This window comes from Ahaetulla prasina, chromosome 1 (assembly GCF_028640845.1).
Source record: "Ahaetulla prasina isolate Xishuangbanna chromosome 1, ASM2864084v1, whole genome shotgun sequence".
Lineage (NCBI taxonomy): Eukaryota > Metazoa > Chordata > Lepidosauria > Squamata > Colubridae > Ahaetulla > Ahaetulla prasina.
In genome coordinates, this window is record NC_080539.1 from 198,844,085 (window position 1) to 198,867,856 (window position 23,772).

Genomic DNA, 23,772 nt, shown 5'->3' on the forward strand with positions numbered 1-23,772 from the left:
AGAGATCTGGCTTCCGGGATGGTTGGATCTACTAGGGGGGTGTTAGAGATGGAGATGGAGGTAACCCCCTGGACGGTAGTTTTCTGGCCATTTTTGGAAGCAGATGTTGGAGGACTTTGGGGGAGGCGGAGATATCTTTGATCTTTGATTTGTCCCTGCGAAACCATCTCGTGACTGCTGTAATTCCAGCTATGCCTCCCCCCTTGCCATTTGAGATCTTTATGGCTGGGACTGGCCCTATTTGGGCTATTGGGGGGAGGCGTGAGACTTGCTTGGGGACAGAGGAGGACATGTGCCACGACCGATGTACCCCCACCCCCGTTCCAGGATGTTTGGATGAGGCTTGGGCAGACTGCCATCTAGACTGTCCTCTTTGCTTTGTTTTTCCATCTGAAGCCCATCCTCATTTTGGATTACCATCATATCATGACACTTTTGCCACTCGGAGATGGACCCTTTGTATTGCCGATTTTATATTTTATCTGTCTATCTTCAGTTGTTATGCGCTACTCAGCTTGTGAACTCTTGCGCCTGCGAGGTGCCCCCGCCTCGCAGGAATGGCCCTCCTCGTTATCAAGGGCCGGCCTCCATGACGGGTCTTGGGACCCACAGAGGTGGCATGCGAAAAAGAAGAGCCTGTGGGGTTTTTTAGAGAGGGAATTTTTAAGGGGTGGGAGGGTAAGGGCGGGTAATGGGGGTAACCCGTCGGGTGGGGGGCCAGTTCCTGCACATGCTCGCGGCGGTTTTTCTCTACCAGGTTCGGAGGTTAGGGGAGGTGTGTTCCTATCTGTGAGGGTGGTTCTATTGACACGGTAAGTGGGAGAGGCAGGTATGGCGGGCGAGGGGTCATATCAAGTTCCGGGAGCGTGCTCGATGTCTGAAAGCGATCACGCGCTCCGACCCTTGGACTTTTCCGTTCCCGGATGGTCAGGATCCTCAGAGCTCGGGCCTTGGTTGATGTTGTGCAATGCCGGTCCGTGGTGAACAAAGCCCCTTGTCTGTGATCTTATACAGGGGTTCCGCGGACCTTATGGGCATTACGGAGACCTGGTTGGGCACTGAAGGCGTGCCTTATTGAGATGTGCCCACGGGTTTCCGTCGTTCCATCAGCCGAGGCCCAGGGTAGAGGTGGGGGTGGCGGTTGTGATTAGAGAGTCTAGAGCCGAGGAGACCACTGTACCTCAGATTGCGGGTGCGAATCCCTCTTTGTGAGATGGGGTCGTGGGTGTCAGATGGGTTTGCTGATCACGTACCTGGCTCCTTGCTGCGTGACAGCCGCCCTGCCCGAGCTTCTGGAGATGCTGGCTGGGGTGGCAGTTGAGACCCCAGACTTTTAGTCATGGGGACTTTAACTGCCATCTTCCGGCTCGTCATCGACGGCAGCTCGGGAGTTCATGGCTTCCATGACCTTGGACCTGACTCAAGTAGTTGATGGCCCTACTCACATTGGGGTGGCACTCTGGATTTGATTTTCTCTCTAGTCAGTGGTTGAGAGATCTGGACTTAAAGGAAATAGTCATTGAACCTTTGTCATGGTCAGATCACTCTCTTCTTCGCCTGGACTTTCTGACCGCCATTCACCACCGCGGGAGGCGGAGCCGACACGTTGGTTCCGCCCCAGGCGCCTGATGGACCGGATGGGTTCGGACGGAGCTTGGGCCATTTCCTGAGGTCTGGCTCACGGCTCGGCTGAGGAACTTGTTGCGGCCTGGGAGCGGGCGCGGCGGGGCCTTAGACCGTGTCGTGCCTTTGCGGCCTCTGACCCGGCGCAGGTCCCAACCGGCTCCTTGGTTCTCCGAGGAGCTGAGAGGATGAAGCGCGGAGAAGGCGCCTAGAGAGTTCCTGGAGGTCTAGCCGTTCGAAGCTGATCGGACACTAGTGAAGTCCTATACTAGGACTTACCTAGTGGCATTGAGGAAGCGGTAGCTCGCCTCCTCCCTCATTGCATCGGCAGATAACCGCCCAGCCGCCCTGTTTGGGTGACTCGCTCCCTCCTACACCAGGGGAGCGGGATGACCCGTTGCAGGGCGTGCTGAGGAGTTTAACGGTTATCTATCGATAAAATCGTTCAACCGGGATGGTCTGGACCAAGATTGCGGTGATGCGGGTGAGATGCTCGAGGCGGTCTTGGTGACATTGTTTGGGATGAGTTTGACCCTGTGGCTCCGAGGACATGGACAGGTTGTTGGGTAGGTTGAATGCCACCACGTGTTTACTGGACCCGTGCCCCTCTTGGCTGGTGCTGGCCACTCGAGAGGTGACACGAGGCTGGCTCAGGCGATTCGACCGCTTCTTTGGTGGAGGTGTCTTCCGCCTGCCTTGAAAGAGGCGGTGGTGAGGCCCTCCTTAAGCCGTCCCTGGACCCGGCTGTTTTAGGTAATTATCGTCCGGTCTCCAACCCGCCGCGGCGAAGGTTGTAGAAATATGGTGGCATATCAATTTCCTTGCACCTGGATGAAACTGTCTATCTAGACCCGTTCCAGTCCGGTTTCGGCCCGGCTACAGCACGGAGACGGCTTTGGTCGCGTTGGTGGATGATCTCTGGAGGGCCAGGGATAGGGGTTGCTCCTCTGCCCTGGTCCTATTAGACCTCTCAGCGGCTTTCGATACCATCGACCATGGTATCCTGCTGCGCGGTTGGAGGGATTGGGAGTGGGAGGCACCGTTTATCGGTGGTTCTCCTCCTATCTCCGACCGGTCGCAGTCGGTGTTGACGGGGGCAGAGGTCGGCCCGGGCGCCTCACTTGTGGGGTGCTGCGGGGTCGATCCTCTCGCCCCTCCTGTTCAACATCTACATGAAGCCGCTGGGTGAGATCATCAGTGGTTTCGGTGTGAAGTACCAGCTGTATGCGGATGACACCCAGCTGTACTTTTCTACACCGGACCACCCCAACGAAGCTTTCGAAGTGCTGTCCCGGTGCCTGGAGGCCGTGCGGGTCTGGATGGGGAGAAATAGGCTCAAGCTCAATCCCTCCAAGACAGAGTGGCTGTGGATGCCGGCATCCCGGTACAGTCAGCTAAATCCGCGGCTGACCATCGGTGGCGAGTCATTGGCCCCGATGGAAAGGGTCCGCAACAGGTGTCCTCCTGGATGAGCGGCTGTCTCTAGAAGATCATTTGTGGCCGTCTCCAGGGGAGCGTTCTACCAGGTTCGCCTGGTACGCCAGTTCGCCTTTCTGGACCGGGATGCCCTATGCACGGTCACTCACGCACTCGTGACGTCGCGCCTGGATTACTGCAATGCTCTCTACATGGGGCTCCCTTGAAGGGCATCCGGAGGCTGCAGTTAGTCCAGAATGCGGCTGCGCGGGTGATAGATGGAGCCCTCGTGGCTCCCGTATAACACCATCCTCGCAGGCTGCACTGGCTACCTGTGGCTTTCGGGTGCGCTTCAAGGTGCTGGTGACCACCTTTAAAGCGCTCCATGGCATTGGGCGGGTTACCTACGGGACCGCCTACTGCTACCGAATATCTCTCACCGACCCGTGCGCTCTCACAGAGAGGGTCTCCTCAGGGTGCCGTCAGCGCGGCAATGTCGTCTGGCGACGCCCAGGGGAAGAGCCTTCTCTGTGGGGGCCCCCACCCTCTGGAATGAACTACCCCCCGGTCTTCGTCAGCTTTCGGACCTCCGGACCTTCCGCCGCGGGCTTAAAACATATTTATTTAATTGTGCAGGGCTGAGCTAAATTTTAAATTTTAAATTACTGGTTTTTAAATTGGCTTTTATTTTATATTTTTAATTTTAAATTAATAGGCGTTTAGAATAAGTTTTTTAACTGTTTTTATATTTCTTACATTGTATTTATGTGTTTTAAATGCCTGTACACCGCCCTGAGTCCTTCGGGAGATAGGGCGGTATATAAATTTGATAAATAAATAAAATAAATAAATAAATCTCTCTTCGTTAGAGAGAGAGAAAAAAATTATGATGGAGAAATATCTTGGAGCAAAATCCTCAACTTCTTTGTAGTAAGGTGAATTTATTTTTCCTTCTAGGTATGCAACTGGGGAGGTTTACGAAGGAAGCTTCCAGGATAATATGCGTCATGGCCATGGCCTTCTACGCAGTGGGAAACTGACTTCTTCTTCCCCTAGCATGTTCATTGGCCAATGGGTGCTGGATAAGAAGGCTGGATATGGAGTATTTGATGATATTACAAGGTAAATAGATCTGAACATTTGAATTACTTCATTAATAATATAGTGTTACTGTATTGTAACAGGAAAAAGAATTGCTAAGAAATGTTTATTCTTAAGCAGAGAACCTAAATAATCCTTGAAATGAGATATACAGTAATACTAGTTCTAATTCTAATTCATTGAAATAAAATTTCAGTGGCATGATTACTTTTAGTGTCCATTAGACACCTAATCACCAGTCTTGTATTTAAGAGTGAGAAATTCACAAAAGTCTGTGTCTGCTAGTACAAGTTTTTTAAATCTGAAAGGATGGTAATAGATTTTTGATGTGATCTTAGTAGTTGTTGAAACAATTGCTCAACTATAATAAGCTGTTACTTAAATTAGAATGTCACGTAATCCAATTGACCTCATTTCTCAATTTTTCAAATTTTAGAGACAGTAATGTGTTTCTGTATCTTTAGGGGAGAAAAATATATGGGAATGTGGCAAGATGATTTTTGCCAAGGCAATGGTGTTGTGGTCACACAGTTTGGATTGTATTATGAAGGATCCTTTAACAACAATAAAATGATGGTGAGTTTCATATAAATAAATGTTGTATAATGGGGAAACATTTTTACCTATGTCCAGTTTTGCTTTGCTCTTTAAAAGACAATATATGTTTATAGGATGATATTATTGCACTTATTTTTTAAAGGTAGTATTTTAGTTTGAAGACCTATTTCTAATCAGCAGTGTTCTATTCCTGAATAGTTCTACTTTAGAGTAAGAAATTGTTTCCATATGCTGCAGTGAAACTTTTGTGTTTCAAATGACCCAGGTTATGTATAGATGGAAGATTTTATGGACCAGATGGAAAGAAAAATAGGGGAAATTTTAGTCTTTCCCCATCCCTAGACCAGTTGTTTTGCTGGAGTTTTCAATACTGTTAAGGCAGGGGTGAAATCTAAAAATTTTTGCTACCTGTTCTGTGGGTGTGGCTTGGTGGGTGGGTATGTCCTGTGACTGAGTGGGTGTGGCCAACTCAATGTCACTCACAGCCATGCCCACTCAGTCACAACCCCCCCCAAGCCACGTCCACAGAACCCAGTAGGGAAAAAATAATAATTTCTATTCTGCCTTCCCTCGCCCCCTGTTCTCCCTTCAACCTAGGCCCCGGAGCCGCCACCTGCCTCAACAGGGTCGGGGAATGCACCATTCCCCAACTCCGGCCTTTCTCCGGAGCTGCCGCCCACTCACCGCCCACTCGCTGCCTGCTCGCCCTTCGCCTTTGGTCAGGGCCCAGGGACGCCCCATTCCCTGAGGCCCCAGAGTCACCCCCTGCTCGCCGCTTCCTCAACCAGGTCGGGGAATGCACCATTCCCTGACACCAGCCTTGTCCTGGAGCCGCCGCCCGCTCTTCCTTCATCACGCGGCATATACTTACTTTCCTCCAGTGGCTGGCTGCCAGGAAAGGCAAGCATCCAAAAGTTACCGAAGTTGCTCTCCTTGAATATGCCACCCTGTTCTACGCACCGGCTGCGCAAGTGCACACCCAACCTGCCACTGATAAATAAGTGAAATAAACGGTGTGTGCTTGCGTAGCCGGTGCATGGAACAAGCAGCAATGGCGGCGGCATATTCAAGGAGAGGGACTCCAGTAACTTTTGGACGCTTGCTTTTCCTGACAGCCAGCCGCTGGAAGAAAGTAAGTATACACTGCGTGGCGAAGAAAAAGCGGGCGGCGGCTCCGGGACAAGGCTGGTGTCGGGGAATGGTGCATTCCCCGACCTGGTTGAGGCAGGCGGCGAGCAGGGGGTGGTTCCGGCATCTCAGGGGAATGAGGTATCCCTGGACCCTGACCAAAGGCGAAGGGCGAACAGGCAGTGAGCGGGCAGCAAGTGGGCGAAGGAAGAGCGGGCGGCAGCTCCGGGGAAAGGCCGGAGTCGGGGAATGGTGCATTCTCTGACCCGGTTGGGGCAGGCGGTGGCTCTGGGGCCTCGGGGAATGGGCCCCGGCCCCTGACCTAAGGGCGAGCAGGTGGCGAGCTGCCTTCCCGGTGTTCCGGTGTCCAGCTTGCGAAGGCTGGACTGCGGGCCATGGACTGATTCGGGGGCATGGCCAGCCCATGATTGCTACCGGATCGGCGAACCAGAACCAAACTCCACTACCTACTCGTCCAATCCGGTAGCATTTCACCCCTGTGTTAAGGGACTCTTTTTCTCTGCAGAAAGTTAATTGAATATGTTGATTTATTTTTGGAACTTTATAAAATGCCATCTCTAAAAACAATAGCCATTTTTTTATTCAGAGAAATTTAAGTAAATTTAAGATGTTGCAAAAACTGTTTATATTAAATGGAATCTAGGGATAAATAGCGTACTTAACATACCATTTAACATTTTTAAAAAAATGCTTTTATCTAAAATATCTGGAAAAAAAGATATAAATTTTAAGTAATGGACAATGATAATATGAGAATCATTCCAAACATGTCTTGCACTGATTGCAGTACTATATTCTCTGTAGGGGACTGGTGTATTGCTTTCTGAAGATGACACGGTATACGAAGGAGAATTTTCAGATAATTGGACCCTTAATGGAAAGGTAATTTGAAACACCTGCTTTCCCTAAGCAGAACAGCTCATTAAAAATAAGTTCATTATATATTTTTTCCTCTTTCCCCTTTTCCTTCTAAGGGAACACTTACTTTGCCAAATGGAGACACTATTGAAGGCACTTTCAGTGGTGAATGGGGATCTGGAATAAAGATTACAGGAAACTACTTCAAACCCACTTTATACGATCATGAGAAAGATCGGCCTAAAACACTGTGAGTGGATGGGAGCTAGCTTCTCATCAGATGGTTCTATCATTGTAGGTAATTAATGGTTAAAATTGAACACTGGCATTAACTCGATGCCAGATGCTTTTCCAATCAAACTAGTTTACCTAATTAACTAAGACAATTGGACCAGAGAATGAGGTGGACAATTTGGGACAAGTTTTCTACCTAATGACTTTTGAAAACAGGTCATGAATAGGACTGAAAGAGACTTTTATTAGCTCTATATAGTCTTACTCAAATTTCCTATGTGTTTAAAATTTTCAAGATTGTTTCCTGCAAGACCCCTAACTGAAATGTCTCTTAAAGAGACATTTTAAATTCCAATAGAAAATATCCTGTAACTGTGGCATGGTAATATCATATAGGGCCCAATGCTGGAGAAATTGCACTGATTAGCATCTGGTTATTGCCATTTAGCAGTAACTTAAAGACATAAGCAGCCTGGGATCTTTATTTATTTAGAGAACCCCTTTGTGGATGTAAGGCTGCCTTTCTATTCCATGATTCTGAGGAAGCTTCTATTCCTACATCCTCAGTTTGGTTGCAGCACCAGCAGAATCAAAGCTGCTGTCTTCTCCTTGTGCAGCATTCAGGAAAAAATGAATTTTCAGGAATGTTAATTCAATTAAATAACAAAAAATATGCAGCTATCTGTAGTACTCTTGAATCAGATGATTATTTGAAATACTTAGGAAGCCTATTTACATTATGGTTGGCAGGTTTTCAGTAATAATAGAAACTGCTGAAATTGATCCATGAAAACTTATATAACAAAAAATTGAGTTTTTTGCAATATGACTACTCATCTTGAAATGGGGAATTAAATTGTTACGGTTCTTAATACAAGCTGTATATAGAAAGAGCTTAAACACTTTCATTAGTACCATAGAACTAGTCAAACCTCAAACGCTGGGATTGGGGAAGAAGGGATTGGAGTGAGGAAGACTGTCTTGCCTGGTGCAAAATAAGATATGCTGATTCATTCATTCTTTCTGTGCAAATGTGTTTAAAGATTTTTCGTGTAGATTGAGAGTTACTTTTGTTCATGATATCAAAAAGTCTGCTTTGGGGAGGAACTTTTCAGAAGTGGACTCTCATTTTCTTTTGTTTTGTTAAACCTGTAGTTACTGTTGTTAAATGTTGTCAAATGTAGGCGGAAGTTAGGAAACCTTGCTGTCTCAGCGGATGAGAAGTGGAGGGCGGTGTTTGAGGACTGCTGGCACCAGCTCGGCTGTGAACAGCCAGGCCAAGGGGATAGGTGGAAAGCTTGGGATAACATTGCTGTTGCCCTGACAACCAATCGAAGGCAACACAAAGACAGGTGAGTAGGTGGGGCAGATGAATTTTGTTCAGTACAACAGTTCTAATACAAAGTCCAGTTGCCATTTATTTTCTTGTAAAGATGAAAACATTCTAAAGCAGGGGTGTCAAACTCGCATTGTCATGTGACGTATCATGACTTTTTTTCCCTTCACTAAACCGGGCATGGCCAGCACATGATGCATACTGGTCATGGGCCGCGAGTTTGACAGACCTGCTCTAAAGGGAAGTTAATTTGCAAATACCCTGGAATATAAACAACTTGTATTTATGGATAACTTACATGAAAAGTGTTTCTTAATTCCTTTTTTAATCGTTAATACAAAATCCTTCAGTCTGGCATGTTCTAAATTCTTTTGGTATTGACAGAGTAAATACATTAGTGAGAGGCTCTGTAGTGGATTTTTTCACATATTTTTCACATATTTGTTGCTTTCTATTCATAATTACCTATTAAAAGAGTTTAGGGTAAAAAAAAATTCTTGCCAGTGATACAGGAAAGAAATATAACTTGTGCACTTAAAATCAGTAATAATGGAATTTAAAAAATAATAATCCGTTTAAGGATGTGAAACTGGGATGAACGTGACAAATCTTGATTCATGCTGTGAAATTGCAAGACAGTAAGCCGAAATGTTTAACATTAACAGTTGATTATGCTGATGTGTCTCTGGTTTCCCCCCACATTTTTAGTTTTAAAGGTTCATAGTTAATTTGTAGAGAGGAAAAAGAATCATGTGTTGTGAAAGAAAAACAGTTTTTAATAGCTACCAGATTTTACCAGTTGAAAAATGGTTGTGTTTATTGGTTCCCAACCCTTTTTCTGTATTGGTTCTAACAATAACCATCTATTCTTGCAGTCCAGAACTCTTGAGCAGGTCACACGCACAAACCCTGGAAAGCTTGGAGTTCATTCCACAACATGTCGGTGCCTTCTCATTGGAAAAATACGACAACATTAAAAAATATCTCATAAAGGTATATGCAAGCCAACATCTATATAATTTGTATTTACAGCTTGCTGATGTTAACTAATCTCTTAAGCAGAGTAAAATAAAGGCTGCTATCTGTTATTATATCTATAATATACTTTTCTAATTAACAAATACATAGAAAATGTTCCCATGATTATTTGGGCTTCCTTGGAAAAGAAGCTTGGTTGCACAGGGACGGACAACGTATGGGATATGGCAATTGGGTGGATGACAGTATAAAGTGGATGGGATTTGGCATTTTCTTAGGATTTTAGAGTTTTGAGTTTGTACATCACCAAGTTAAGGCCACCACTTATTAGCAGTTCCAGCCAGAAGAATTCTAGTGACTACAGAAAAAGATATTAAGGTCCCATCTTTAAGACAGGATACATACAAAGCAACTTTGAGAATCATATGCTTACTAAAAACGTGAATTTGGATTAAATAATTTTCTAAGAAAACTGTTTCTTCCCGAACTCTATCTGCAAGTATTTCATATGAATTTTGGGTAATATTGCACAAATATTAATTCTGAATTTAGGACCTATTTGTGTGAGATACACAGGTCATACTTTTTAGATTTTAATTTATTTATTCTTATATTGTTTAAAATATTTTACATTTGAGCCCTTTAGTTCTGCTGTTTTATGTAGCTTTCTGATTTTTTTCAACTCCATCTTTCTAAGGCATGTGATACTCCTCTGCACCCTTTGGGAAAACTTGTTGAAACCCTGGTAGCTGTATACCGCATGACGTATGTGGGAGTGGGAGCCAATCGGCGACTTTTGAAGGAGGCAGTGAAGGAGATTAAATCCTATTTGAAACGCATCTTCCAGTTGATCAGGTAAGAAGAAGCTGCTACTAGGCAACTTTGGAATTGTTGATTCATTTTGCAGAAAGAGTAGATAAAGAACATTTTGTTTCAAAATTTATTGATACTTTTCAGTTAGACTACACATTTTGATGGTAATGTCTTTATATTACTTTTAAGATTCCTGTTCCCTGATCTGCCTGAAGAGGGCAGTGTAATTCCCTCGCTGATGACTGAGATGAAAGGAACCAGGTCTTTCTGTACTGGAAAAAAGGACTCGGAACCTGACTCTCCAGAGCCAGGGTAATTTGATCACAAGAAAACATTAAGGTTTTTAGGAAATAAATCTAGAAAACAAGAGCTAGCATTAAATCTGATCAAAAGAAGCTTCAGGCTTCATTTTCTTTTTCTTTTGATTGGAATATAGGTGATGTCATTTAGCATACAATACCTTTTTTTTAAATCCTTCATTTAATCCAAACAAAAAGCTAAATACAAATGCATAATGCTAAAACATTGTTATAGATTGTATGCTGTGAATTTCAGCTATTTAATATTTATGTTTGAGGGGGTTCTATTTCAAATGGAGAAGTTCTGATTCAGTAGATTTTTCAATATTTTACCTTTTTGATGACATGCCAGGTTACCTAACTAATGAATAGACTGAGATTGATTTGCCTCTGTTACTCTTTGTTACACTGCTTCAAGACAGGAATATTCACCACAGAAGTATAATCTTCTTTATTTCTGCCAGAGGAGCCTTTTGTTGTGCCACTGGTTATTAGCATGCAACATGCCCTCAATGCATAGAAATCTTTGTACTTTCTGGCTCATTCTGTATAGTTTAAATGTTAAAGAATTTCTGTGCTGGAATGCCTTGCAGTATGTGCAAATATTCAAACTTTGCAGGAATAACTGAGAAAAAGGACTTAAGAAGTAATTGTTCTTGGTTGAAAGAGAATTGAAGTAGGTAGGAGAAAGTGAAATTCAGATCTTACATTCCCTTTTGCTTCTTTCTATTTTCTTGATTAAGAAAAGATTAGTTGGTCTGAATCAAATAAATTCCACTAATGTTCATAAAACAGTAGTTCCTCAAAATAATACCACAAATGTTTGGTTTTCTGTTTTTATGTGTTTAAGCTATGTGGTTACAAGCTCTGGTTTATTACTTCCTGTGCTGCTCCCGCGACTTTACCCTCCCCTATTTATGCTGTATGCCTTGGACAATGAACGAGAGGAAGATGTTTACTGGGAATGTGTTCTGCGTTTGAACAAACAAGCAGACAAAGCACTATTGAGCTTTTTGGGAGTGCAAAAGTAAGCATGCTTCTACATGTTGAAAAAGAATTTAAAGCTTTTTGGGGGGGTGTGATATGTATGTATTCATTATTGCTTTAAGCAGGAGAAAAAAGATTTACTGCATTTTTTGGAGTATAAGATACACTCCCCCCCCCAAAGGGGGTGAAAATTTGGGTGCATCTTATATATCTAATGTAGCTCCGCCCACCCACTGGCCCCCACTCTTTGGCTTCTGCCTCCCAACAATTTACCTCCTTGCAGCAGGCAGCAAGAAGAAACAGCCCATCTCAGCTTCAGCACAGCCTAATTAGCACAAGTTGATTGTCCATTGGATTGGCCTCCTGACTCTCAGCTGTTTCAGGCTGCAGGGATTGCCATTGCCTATTGCTGCGCAGGCCTCTGCTGCTTGCTGCAAGGAGATAAATTGCTGGGAGCAGATTTTTTTTCTTGCACTAATCAAGCTATGCTGAAAACGAAAATGAAAATAAAGCAGGCTATTTGCTGTTTGCTGTGTGAGGCAAAATTGCTGGGAGGCAGAGGCAGAGCCAGATTTCTTTTTCTTGTTTTCCTCACCAAAAAAGGTAGGTGCATCTTATACTCTGAAAAATACGGTAATTCCCTTTTTGTCCCTTCCAGATAGATAAAGTTTTACTTGACTAAGCACCTTCAATCCTCAAAGGATTTCTAGTAGGAAACAAATAATTATCATGATCTTAAGAAGTTCCTGTATGTCATATTAATTATTTGAATTTCTTGGCATTCAAATAGGCTTATTTTAAGTACCAAAAAAAACTTTGAAAGACCACCTCATGCACTTCCACTATCAAAAATATCTAGATAATATAATGTGGTCTAAACTAGAAGTGCTTAAAATTTTATAGGTAAATCCACTATATATTCTCTTTCATTGGATACTCTTTACGGTGAGAAGAATATTTATGTACCCAGAAATTGGATCTCAGTGATAATTAGGGCTGTATTGAACTGGGAGATCTTTGTATCTGTAAATAATGCAGATGCCTCTGATGCCTCTAAAATTCTAGGCCTGCATCTTTCACATTAGTGGTTTGGACTCAGTTTCTAAATGACTCTTCTATATTTACGAATCTTTCTTCTATCACATATTTATTTTATGGTACTACTTACAGGAAATTTTGGCCAACAACAGCATCTGCCCTTGGTGAAAATAAAAAGGTATGTTTTATTTACAGGAATTTTACTTGTACATTTCATGTTTGTTGTTCCTCTGAATTTCTGGTTGAAAGAGAATTGGAGAATATACTGTCAGTATCTTTCAGTTAATATTTAAAATATCAAATCATGTATCTTTTTTACACTTAGTAGTTCTTCTACAACGTTTACGTCTTCCAGAAACAATTCATATTTCCTGCTGCAACAACATTGTAATATTTACAGGAAATGTTTCTCACTTACATATTTTCTATCATTATTAAATAATTTCTAAATTTTTGGTTTATTAGAATATTTAATTATTTTAGCAGCGAGCTTACTATTCCCAAGATGTTCAGATTATCTGTTGGTTGAAGGATGTTTTCTTTTAGAAACGGCATTTTGTGATTTTTATAAAGTACGAATATCCTATGAATGATGTGACAGTGAGATGTCACTTGCGTCACTATACCTTGTAACAGTTATGTTAAACCAGCAGCTAAATAATATTTAGGTCAAAATCGTATGTTTTTTATGAAATGAACATATTAGATGTGGGGTCCTTGATGCTTTCTGAGCTTGGTTGTTTTCTAGTAGACATTTCATTGCCTAGATTAAGTAACATTGTCAGTGCAAGTAAGGAGTGGGACTTGCTCTCAGTTTATATTTTAGTGGCTGGCCCTGTCATTATTGGTGGGGGTGGTCTTAGAGGTTTTTTGGTTGGGCTGTTTACTGTTGACTTCTTTGGCAGTTCCTTGATTGGTATACTGTTCACTTGATTTTTGGTCCGATGCAATACATCTATTGTGGAAATCATTGTGTTGCTTTGTTTATATTTGGAAACTACCATATGATTTGCTTGCTTGAAACTGAAAGAAATGAAAGAAATCACTTGGGTTTGATGCTTAGACATATTTATAATGATAGAAGTACTAGTTGCTATGGTTTATTCTAATTCAAAGGGTCATTAACCTTTATGCTTTTATCTGTACCAAACAAAGTTGGAAGTTACTTTTTTCTATGGCTTTTTTCCGTTTTGGTCTGCATTTCCTAGTTTTACTTTTTTCCATACTGATCCCTCCTTTATTTAACTCTTTTTTCTTTTCTTTTTTGCATTTCATATTTTTCTGATATTTAATAAAGTTTTGGGGGGGGGAAATCAATATGCTAAATTATTTATTCCAGTCCAGTTTAATTCTTAAGGCTAAAGCTAGCCATAATTTTATTTTTTATTCTTATGCCTAGGTATTACCAAATACAAAAGATGCCTGTTTTGCTTCTGCTGTGGAATGCCTACAACAGATCAGGTAATTTCAAAGTTAGCATACTTACCTTCCCACTTTTCAGTGGGAAATAAGTTGACTTGTCTTGTGAGTAATGTTTTCGCGTCATATACTCAAGCTGTCTCATTCACAGTTTTAATAAATTTATCTCACATTGTTTCATCACTTACACATTTTTGTTTTGATATCTGTTATCAATTCTAAATAAGGATTTGAGGAACTTTGAATTAATTGTTAATATAGAAAAAATTTATAGGCTAAACAGAGTTTGCCACATTATCTTTTTAAAAAAAATTTTTTATGATGGATGGATGGATGGATGGATGGATGGATAGTTAAATTTCCAGCCTTCATCACAAGAAAAATAAACAATTTTAATAACTTTTCACCTCCTCTTAATTTACAACAAATGATCTCTTCAACCCATCTCTTGTCAATACATCAATCCAAAAACATAATCATTTCAATTCTGGTCTCAGCAAGAGTTATTTAGGGTGCCAGAAATAACATATATTTTAATCTTGATTAAATAAATCAACTTTATATGCCTTCCTTTACTTATAACAATATTAATCTTTAATCCATTCAAATAATATCATAGAGGGGACTGCAGTGGCTCACGTGGTAAGACGCTGGGCCTGCGCATCTCTGAAGTCGGCAGCCTGATTCCCGGGAGTGAATAAACCGCGTAGAGCAGTGGTGGGATTCAAGTAATTTAACAACCGGTTCTCTGCCCTAATGATTTCTTCCAACAACCAGTTTACCAAACTGCTCAGAAAGTTAACAACCGGTTCTCCCGAAGTGGTGCGAACTGGCTGAATCCCACCACTGGCGTAGAGACAAGAAAGGAACTCCCCCCGATTGACTACTGGCATTCAGGCATCCTGTGGCTAAAGATAACACCACCCAAAAAAAATTCCTTTCACAGAGGCAGCCAGCCACCTCAGTGATCCCTGGCTTACAAATGCCATATGCTTAAAAAAAAAATGTCATAGAACTTTATTTCTTTTCATCTCTTTTTTACCCTTTCTCACAAGATTCAGCCAAGCTTTAACCAACCTGTTTTGTTAATCTGGTGTAAAAGAATTATCCAGGCCATTCTCTTGGGTTAATTATTTGTAATTCCCTTTTGATTTTTAAAGCATTAACCAATTACTTTTGTATGTCCAATGAGTCATCTTCTTTCCATGTCATTCGGTAGCTGTCATTTATAAATCTATTTTTAATGTCAATTCTGTCTTAACATAACATAACATAACATAACATAACATCAGAGTTGGAAGGGACCTTGGAGGCCTTCTAGTCCAACCCCCTGCCCAGGCAGGAAACCCTACACCATCTCAGTCAGATGGTTATCCAACATTTTCTTAAAAATTTCCAGTGTTGGAGCATTCACAACTTCTGAAGGCAAGTCGTTCCACTTATTAATTGTTCTAACTGTCAGGAAATTTCTCCTTAGTTCTAAGTTGCTTCTTTCTTTGATCAGTTTCCACCCATTGCTTCTTGTTCTACCCTCAGGTGCTTTGGAGAACAGCCCGACTCCCTCTTCTTTGTGGCAGCCCCTGAGATATTGGAACACAGCTATCATGTCTCCCCTAGTCCTTCTTTTTGTTAAACTAGACATACCCAGTTCCTGCAACCGTTCTTCATATGTTTTATCCTCCAGTCCCCTAATCATCTTTGTTGCTCTTCTCTGCACTCTTTCTAGAGTCTCAACATCTTTTTTACATCATGGCGACCAAAACTGGATGCAATATTCCAAGTGTGGCCTTACCAGAGCATTATAAAGTGGTACTAACACTTCACGTGATCTTGATTCTATCCCTCTGTTTATGCAGCCCAGAACTGTCTTGTCAGATAACACTTATTCCTATTCTGCCATTTTTTCCAAAACAAATTTTGGGCACAGTCTATCCATAGAACAAACATTTTTTTAAAAATATTTTTTATTAAAGTTTACAATTACAAAGGTAAAAAAAACTCATACAAACTAAGAAAAATATAAAAAGTAAAAGAAAATTGTAAAGAAAAAGAAAAATAATAAAGAAAAGAGATATATATAAACAAATTACTTATCTCTTTATCCAGATACGTACCAATAATTTTAGTAAGTTATCTTCTTTTCTGGTATTAGCAACAAAAAAAACCTTCATTCTATATCTTATTCCTTATCTATAAGTGTTAACATCTTTTCATTCAATCCTAAGGAGAAGTCAATTAAGAATTGCCAGGAATAGCAGCATATATATTTTAACCTCAATAAATAAGCTAACTTTATATTCCTTCCTTTTGCTTTTAAGAATATTGATCTTTAATCTCTTTAGTGTCACAAAAGTTGTTTCTTTTCATTTTCTCTTTATTTATTCTCAGAAACCCCTTCCTAAATTTAGCACGTTTCTTTAATAATCTGAAATAAAAAAGTTATCCAATCCACTTTTCTGATTTGTTATTTGTATGTCCCTTTTAATTATTAAGATAACAGCCATTTCATTTGAAAATCCAATGTTACATCTTTTTCCATATAGTTCTTGTAATGCGTCCTTTTTAATTGCACATTCACAGCAGCCTCAATATCTGTGTTATCCTCTTCTATCATCTCTTTTAAATCCATTTTTATGATAGCAGTAAGTCTGAAAAATAATTTCTGTGTGCATTGTTCCCAAATATCCTGAATTTTTCCAGTTAGAATATTTTTATGGTAGCAGACCATCTTAAATCTAATTCCATCCTAAATATCCTTGAATTCTTCCAAAGTTAAAGTATTCTATATTAGTGGGTCTCTTCTTCTTTAATTATTAGCATAGTTAAATATCTATGGAGATTCTTAGTCATCCAGGTCATAATTGTCCCAAAGGTCCTTTTACAAGAGGTAACTGGACTTTCTTGTTTTTCTTTGAAGACATTTTGCTTCTTATCCAAAAAGCTTCTTCAGCTCTGACTGGATGGTGGGGAATGGAAAGATTTACACTCCTTGCAGACAGTGATCATTTGCATTCTTTTGAATTATTAAAGTTATTACTATAGTTATTTCCTCTTTCCTGTAATGTCCAACTTTCAATGTTCCCTTGTCATCATGTTTCTTTTTCTAATCAACATTTTCCCACAAAAAGATTTCTGACATTTAGTTTTAAAATCAAAAAGATATATGGTCTTTCTGTAAAATTTTAAAAACCTTCAGATTGATTCTTGTAACTAAAATCATACTTCTAATCTAACTGGTGCCTTAGTCCTTTTATAACTTTCCAAAACTCAATGTTCTAACCATTCTTTTGCTATTTATTCCAAAATAAGAATGTTTAAGTCCTAAAACTTCTTTCAAGAAGAAGGAAACTCACCCAGTACAAATGAAATTTTCCTTTCTGATGTCTATATGTCTAGAACTTGGGATCTTTCTTGAATTTCATTGATATTGTAGTCTCAATGTAGTATCATTTCATTGATATTGTAGTCCATCTGAAATAATCAGAGGAGAGGTTCAATTTAATATTGAGAGATTGAACAAAATTTTCATTTTTGCACTCAACACTCAAAATAATCTTCCTAATAGCACAACGTTTACACCTACTGACAAGTTGAAGGTGATCCAGCAGACATTTGAGGAGATCTCGCAGAGTGTTCTTGAATCTCTCCATGAAGATTTCCTTTGGTCCATGGATGATTTGTTTCCCGTTTTTCTGTATGTGGTGCTACGAGCCCGGTAGGTAAAATTCTGAACTAAATTCTTTAATTCTAACTATAATTATTTCATCACTCATCTAACTGATACAAACCATGGGACTCAATTGTGTTTTATTAATTAATTTTGATCTGTTGGAATTCTAGCATAACATATTTTAATTGATCCTCTTCTGAATGGACTAGTTTGAAAATATAATTATTTAAATATGGTAATTGTATTTTCTAAAAAGAAGTCACAGGACTCTGGCACTGAAACTATTCAATAAAACTTAAAGCTGTATCTTTTCTTTTGAGAAGAAATGTGATGCTTTTCCCACACATAGAATAAAACATAGTTATTATTATTGAACACCTGTGATAATCTTCCAACAGAAAGTCAGTTTCAGTAAAAGACTCTTAGGCTAAAAAAAATGCAATTATTGTAAAATGGGTTAGGAAGAAATAGAATCACAATAAATAACTTTATGTGATTATAATATTGATGTTTAGGTATTCATGGGAGTTATTCCTGAAAATTTGCTTTGTGGTTGATTCCACAAGAGATGTACAAGAATATATTTGCATAAAAAAAAAGGAATAGAATGTGCAATGGTGTGCAAATATTTTGAATTTGAAACATTTTGGGTTAAAATGGGCCATTTCACATTCCAAGCATCCTATTTTGAGCTGAGAATTGTTCCAAACTTAGTGGAAGTTCAAAACAACATTCTGGAATAGGCAAAATAGTGTTGGAAAATTGCTTGTAAAATCAGTATAACACATTTCAAACTCAAAACATCTGTTTTCAGCGTGCTCCTTTTTTTGTCACACTCACAGTAATGCATTTGCTGATTGATAAATACCAATTAGTATAACTCTTTTTCCATTTTGTGGCAGGATAAGAAATTTGGGGTCTGAAGTGCACTTGATTGAGGACCTCATGGATCCCTATCTCCAACATGGGGAGCAAGGCATTATGTTCACTACTCTGAAGGCATGTCTTAGTTGTGTTGATTATTTAAAGTCATCTTGAAATGTCCACTGCATCATTTTCTTTTGATATTATAAGAATCATATTTAGTTGGTACTAAATTCACCTAATCTGACCTGGATCAAATATAGACAAAATGTTTTTTCATGTCCAATTATTATTTGCCTGTCTTGGCTCATTGCTACTAACAAGGAAAGAATAGCTGGTTATAATTATTATTATTGTTAAGTTAAAGAGGCCTCTTTGAACCAGCAGTAATTAGGCTAATCGTAATTGAGCCTCTGGTGGCTCAACAGACTAATGCAGTCTGTTATTAACAGCAGCTGCTTGCAATCACTGCAGGTTCTAGTCCCACCAGGCCCAAGGTTGACTCAGCCTTCCATCCTTTATAAAGTAGGTAAAATGAGGACCCAGATTGTTGGGGACAATAAGTTGACTTTGTATATAATATACAAATGGATGAAGACTATTGCTTGACATAGTGTAAGCCTCCCTGAGTCTTTGGAGAAGGGCGGGATATAAATGCAAATTTAAAAAAAAAACTGAATGTAACCTGAATAATTACCTTGATGAAGAAATGTTACTAGCTATGGTAGTAATATTTACTTCCTGATAAAAATGGATCTGAAAGTATTTCCTGACAAACTCTTGTATACATCTGGATAAAGTTTATTCTCTAAATTTACTTCGGTCCAGCTTTATTTCTTTTTTTTTTTCTTTTAAGAAATGGCCATGGCAATAAGCTTTGCCTAAGAAGATAGCAGAAAGTGCATCCAGATCATTCACTTCTTAGATCTTGGCAGTCTCATAGTAGACTGGCTAAATTGTAGATTATGCCTTATGCAGAGCCCTTATCAGGGCATTCCTTGGAGGGGGTGGTGTTATCTTATCCTCTCTTGTTAACATCTATCTGAAACCACGGCAAAGGTGAGGGCTGAGCTGCTATCACTCCCCTTCTCTTTTTCATTTAGCTCATTTGAAGGAAGTACATATCCTGAATATGTACTTGAGCATTATAATGAATTGGATGAAGACCAAGAAAGAATTTAGTGCAGATTAGGCATCTGCTGGTTCATGGGAAAATTATCTATCCAGGTTACGATGTTCAATCTCTGTTGGAGAGGGTTAGTTTGTTAAAGATCAGACTCCTAATGGAATGGTGCTCCTGGACTCATTATTGTCACTGGAGCCATTGGTGGCCACACTGATATCTTTTTATTAGTTTGGTTGCTATTTCACCTGAAATCCACTGTATAGGAATAGGTCTGCAGATAAACACACACATACATGTACACACAGATACACATGCTTTGGTGATGATTAGATTGCTGCAGTGTATTGGATATGAAGTGGTCTTTGAAGTCTGCTTCAAATGTCAGTTAATCCAAAATAGAATACATTAATTGGAAGTTATTAATAGGACAGTTATATAATGTTAGTGTTTTATCAACTATTCTGGGTCCCACGTGATATTATTTTTTAAGTCCTGAACAGCATGAAGCTTGAATATCTGCATTTAAGGGAGCTATTTTTTTAATTTAAAAGAACAAAAGTATTCTGCTAGAGGATCTTTTCTGAGAACTTTGCATAGCCTTTAGAGGATAAATAAAAAGTAGAGCCGCCCCCCTCCCCCCCCCCCCCCCGCATTTTAATTGTTGAACGCCTCTGAGTCCTTCCTTTATGTCCGGCATGCGTGACTGCTATTATGTATTCCTTTTAATAGTAAGTTAAGTTATTCCTTTCCTGCTGAATAGTTTTGGGTTTGGGTTTGTTTACTTGTATTTAGATGCCTAAAGATGTTTTGGGGAATCTCTTTTTGTTTTGTTTTCTATTAGTCATATTTAGAATTTTATTTCATTTTACTTTTTATTGTTGTTGGAAAATTGAAGTATGTTTAATGAATCAGATGCATTCACTTCTTAGATCTTGGCAGTCTCATAGTAGACTGGCTAAATTGTAGATTATGCCTTATGCAGAGCCCTTATCAGGGCATTCCTTGGAGGGGGTGGTGTTATCTTATCCTCTCTTGTTAACATCTATCTGAAACCACGGCAAAGGTGAGGGCTGAGCTGCTATCACTCCCCTTCTCTTTTTCATTTAGCTCATTTGAAGGAAGTACATATCCTGAATATGTACTTGAGCATTATAATGAATTGGATGAAGACCAAGAAAGAATTTAGTGCAGATTAGGCATCTGCTGGTTCATGGGAAAATTATCTATCCAGGTTACGATGTTCAATCTCTGTTGGAGAGGGTTAGTTTGTTAAAGATCAGACTCCTAATGGAATGGTGCTCCTGGACTCATTATTGTCACTGGAGCCATTGGTGGCCACACTGATATCTTTTTATTAGTTTGGTTGCTATTTCACCTGAAATCCACTGTATAGGAATAGGTCTGCAGATAAACACACACATACATGTACACACAGATACACATGCTTTGGTGATGATTAGATTGCTGCAGTGTATTGGATATGAAGTGGTCTTTGAAGTCTGCTTCAAATGTCAGTTAATCCAAAATAGAATACATTAATTGGAAGTTATTAATAGGACAGTTATATAATGTTAGTGTTTTATCAACTATTCTGGGTCCCACGTGATATTATTTTTTAAGTCCTGAACAGCATGAAGCTTGAATATCTGCATTTAAGGGAGCTATTTTTTTAATTTAAAAGAACAAAAGTATTCTGCTAGAGGATCTTTTCTGAGAACTTTGCATAGCCTTTAGAGGATAAATAAAAAGTAGAGCCGCCCCCCTCCCCCCCCCCCCCCCGCATTTTAATTGTTGAACGCCTCTGAGTCCTTCCTTTATGTCCGGCATGCGTGACTGCTATTATGTATTCCTTTTAATAGTAAGTTAAGTTATTCCTTTCCTGCTGAATAGTTTTGGGTTTGGGTTTGTTTACTTGTATTTAGATGCCTAAAGATGTTTTGGGGAATCTCTTTTTGTTTTGTTTTCTATTAGTCATATTTAGAATTTTATTTCATTTTACTTTTTATTGTTGTTGGAAAATTGAAGTATGTTTAATGAATCAGATGCATTTACTTATTATTTTTCAAAACTTTATTTTTAGGCATGCTACTACCAGATTCAGCATGAAAAGCTTACCTAACACATTTGCCTTATGTGGAAGACTCGCCTGAATTTTTATGCATCCTCCCTGAAATACTTAAAATGAAAACAGAGTCGTCATCCTGTGGATGTAATTTCTAAAGCTTTAAAGTCAGAAAAAAGCAAATATGTCAGATCAAAGAAAAAGATAAGATTCAGAAAGCAATTATTTTTTGAAGAAAACATTAGACTTGCATAGATCTTAAGAAAGAAAAAGATCATCCAGGAACGTGCTGCTTTTGACACTGTAGAAGTTGAAAACGTTGTGATTTTGAAGGACTGAAATGCACTATGGAACTACTGTATTATTTTTAAATGAAGCTGCCTAGGTTTGTGTGTTACTGGGGGAAAAAAGTTGACACAAAAATCCTTACTAAAAAAATAGTTTGTGAAAAAATCCTCTCTGTAAAGTTATAAATAGAAGTACAGGTGCTTGCGTGAAATCAAGATCTGTTGAATTTATTAATTCAAAGTGTTAAATTTATGGGAGCTGATATTTGTTTATTTTTTTGGAGGGAGGTGTTAAGGGGAATTTAGTATTTAACATCAAGGAACATTGGTCATTGTAAATGTCAGCACTAAATTTAATATTAAAAATGTTTACAGAACTCTTATTTCTTCTAAGCTTTGATGAACAAAAGTTTATAAGCTACAGTTGGAATGGTTTACTTGACAATGGTGGACTTCGTGTTACAGAATGATAAAACTGCAATCTTATTAAAGATGTGCTCTCAGGATTGAAGTATTATCATTATGCGATTTTAAACTGCTATATCTGCAATGCCATTTGACAGAAGGAAACCTTATTACCAGCAACTCTATGTCATTGTTACTTTTTATTTGCCTTATATAGGCAGCTCTCGTTCTGGATAAAACAGGTGCTGTTCTTTACTATATCAGAAATACTCCCCTGGTTAAATTCAGTTAATAATATTCAATACAAATAACCTCTGGACATCAGAATCATGCTTGTGTGTTAACTTCTTTTATTAAAAATACATTTTTGTTGAACTGTAATTATAAATGAAGCAATTTTCATAATAAAAATACTACTAATTCTGTCATTCTTTTGTTGTAATATATAAATTGCTTTTGGAAAATGTTTTATAATCATTTCAACGTGAGTTTTCTGCATTAACAGCATAGTTTGCTATCCAATCACTAAAGTAAATAAAATCAATCATAAAGGATTGTTTTCTGTTTTGAGGCTCTTTGGGGTGTAAAGCTTCTTTTTTCAGGAGCAGTGCCACAACCTATTTTGATATATCCCCATGATAGGATCTCCTAAAGCCTCAAAAAGTGTCTACTAGTTGCCCATTATAGCACTATCAGATATACTGTGAACTTTAAAAATCAATATATGTAGCCACTGACCACAAAACTTACACCCAATGTAAAGATAAACTTGGTGCTAAAGGTAATTTATCCAGTTGCCAAGGTTTTTTTTATCTCCTTTATCCTTTTCAATATGTTTGGTCAATAATGCAAAAATCTAGCTCCTTGTTGTTGTTGTTGACAATAGGACACTTAAGCCTTTGGACCCTGCTATATTTTTATGGCCCTGGAAGGCCATTTAAAAAATTAAAATTGAGACATCAGCTTCTAAGAAAGTTTAACATTCTGCTGTGGAGTTTAACATTCTGAACTTGCATTCACCAAAACATGGTGAATAGATATGATCTCTCGTAGGCATAAGAACACATAGTTTCAAAGAACTAGTCTCTCTCCAGAAATCAGATATTTATATCTATTTGCAACTATGTTTTGGGGAGCATTCAAGTCAGAGGATCTTAAGGTTACCAATTCAAAAAGATCCCATTTTTAGTGGAATGAAGCTTTAATTATATATTAAATGTGTTCAGAAATCTGGTAACTGGTAAATAATATTGGTAGTAAATTACTGCATTCGGGAACTCGAATGCATATATTTTGCTGAAATACAAACCTGTCTAGAACCTCATTTAGATTGACATTTCTTTCTGCAACTAATATTTGCATAAGTATTTTCCCCATACCAACTAGGAAACAAAACAAAATTGGCCAGGCTCTTGCATAGTTGGAGATGTCTCTCTATCCCTTTGACTATAATTGGGTAGAAGAATGAATAATCAAGATGACCCAGTACTACCTCCAAGCTATGCACCCTCTTCATTGAAAACATAATCCTGCAAATGAAGGCGAATAT

General features: G+C 39.3%; 1 protein-coding gene across 5 annotated transcripts in view; it reads left to right on the forward strand.

The window, feature by feature from the left end:
* The window catches only part of ALS2 (alsin Rho guanine nucleotide exchange factor ALS2), a 62,641-nt gene extending 39,990 nt beyond the window's left edge, over window positions 1-22,651 (forward strand). For all 5 annotated transcript variants that reach the window (XM_058187075.1, XM_058187051.1, XM_058187085.1 and 2 more), the window contains 14 exons: window positions 3,997-4,161; window positions 4,605-4,716; window positions 6,652-6,729; window positions 6,822-6,955; window positions 8,124-8,291; window positions 9,151-9,268; window positions 9,951-10,108; window positions 10,256-10,378; window positions 11,216-11,392; window positions 12,523-12,568; window positions 13,790-13,851; window positions 17,375-17,524; window positions 18,382-18,478; window positions 21,550-22,651. In XM_058187075.1, coding sequence (XP_058043058.1) covers window positions 3,997-4,161; window positions 4,605-4,716; window positions 6,652-6,729; window positions 6,822-6,955; window positions 8,124-8,291; window positions 9,151-9,268; window positions 9,951-10,108; window positions 10,256-10,378; window positions 11,216-11,392; window positions 12,523-12,568; window positions 13,790-13,851; window positions 17,375-17,524; window positions 18,382-18,478; window positions 21,550-21,588 — 1,627 coding nt within the window. In that variant the 3' untranslated portion in view covers window positions 21,589-22,651. The remainder of the gene's footprint in view (window positions 1-3,996; window positions 4,162-4,604; window positions 4,717-6,651; window positions 6,730-6,821; window positions 6,956-8,123; window positions 8,292-9,150; window positions 9,269-9,950; window positions 10,109-10,255; window positions 10,379-11,215; window positions 11,393-12,522; window positions 12,569-13,789; window positions 13,852-17,374; window positions 17,525-18,381; window positions 18,479-21,549) is intronic.
* The last annotated feature ends 1,121 nt before the right edge of the window (window positions 22,652-23,772 follow it).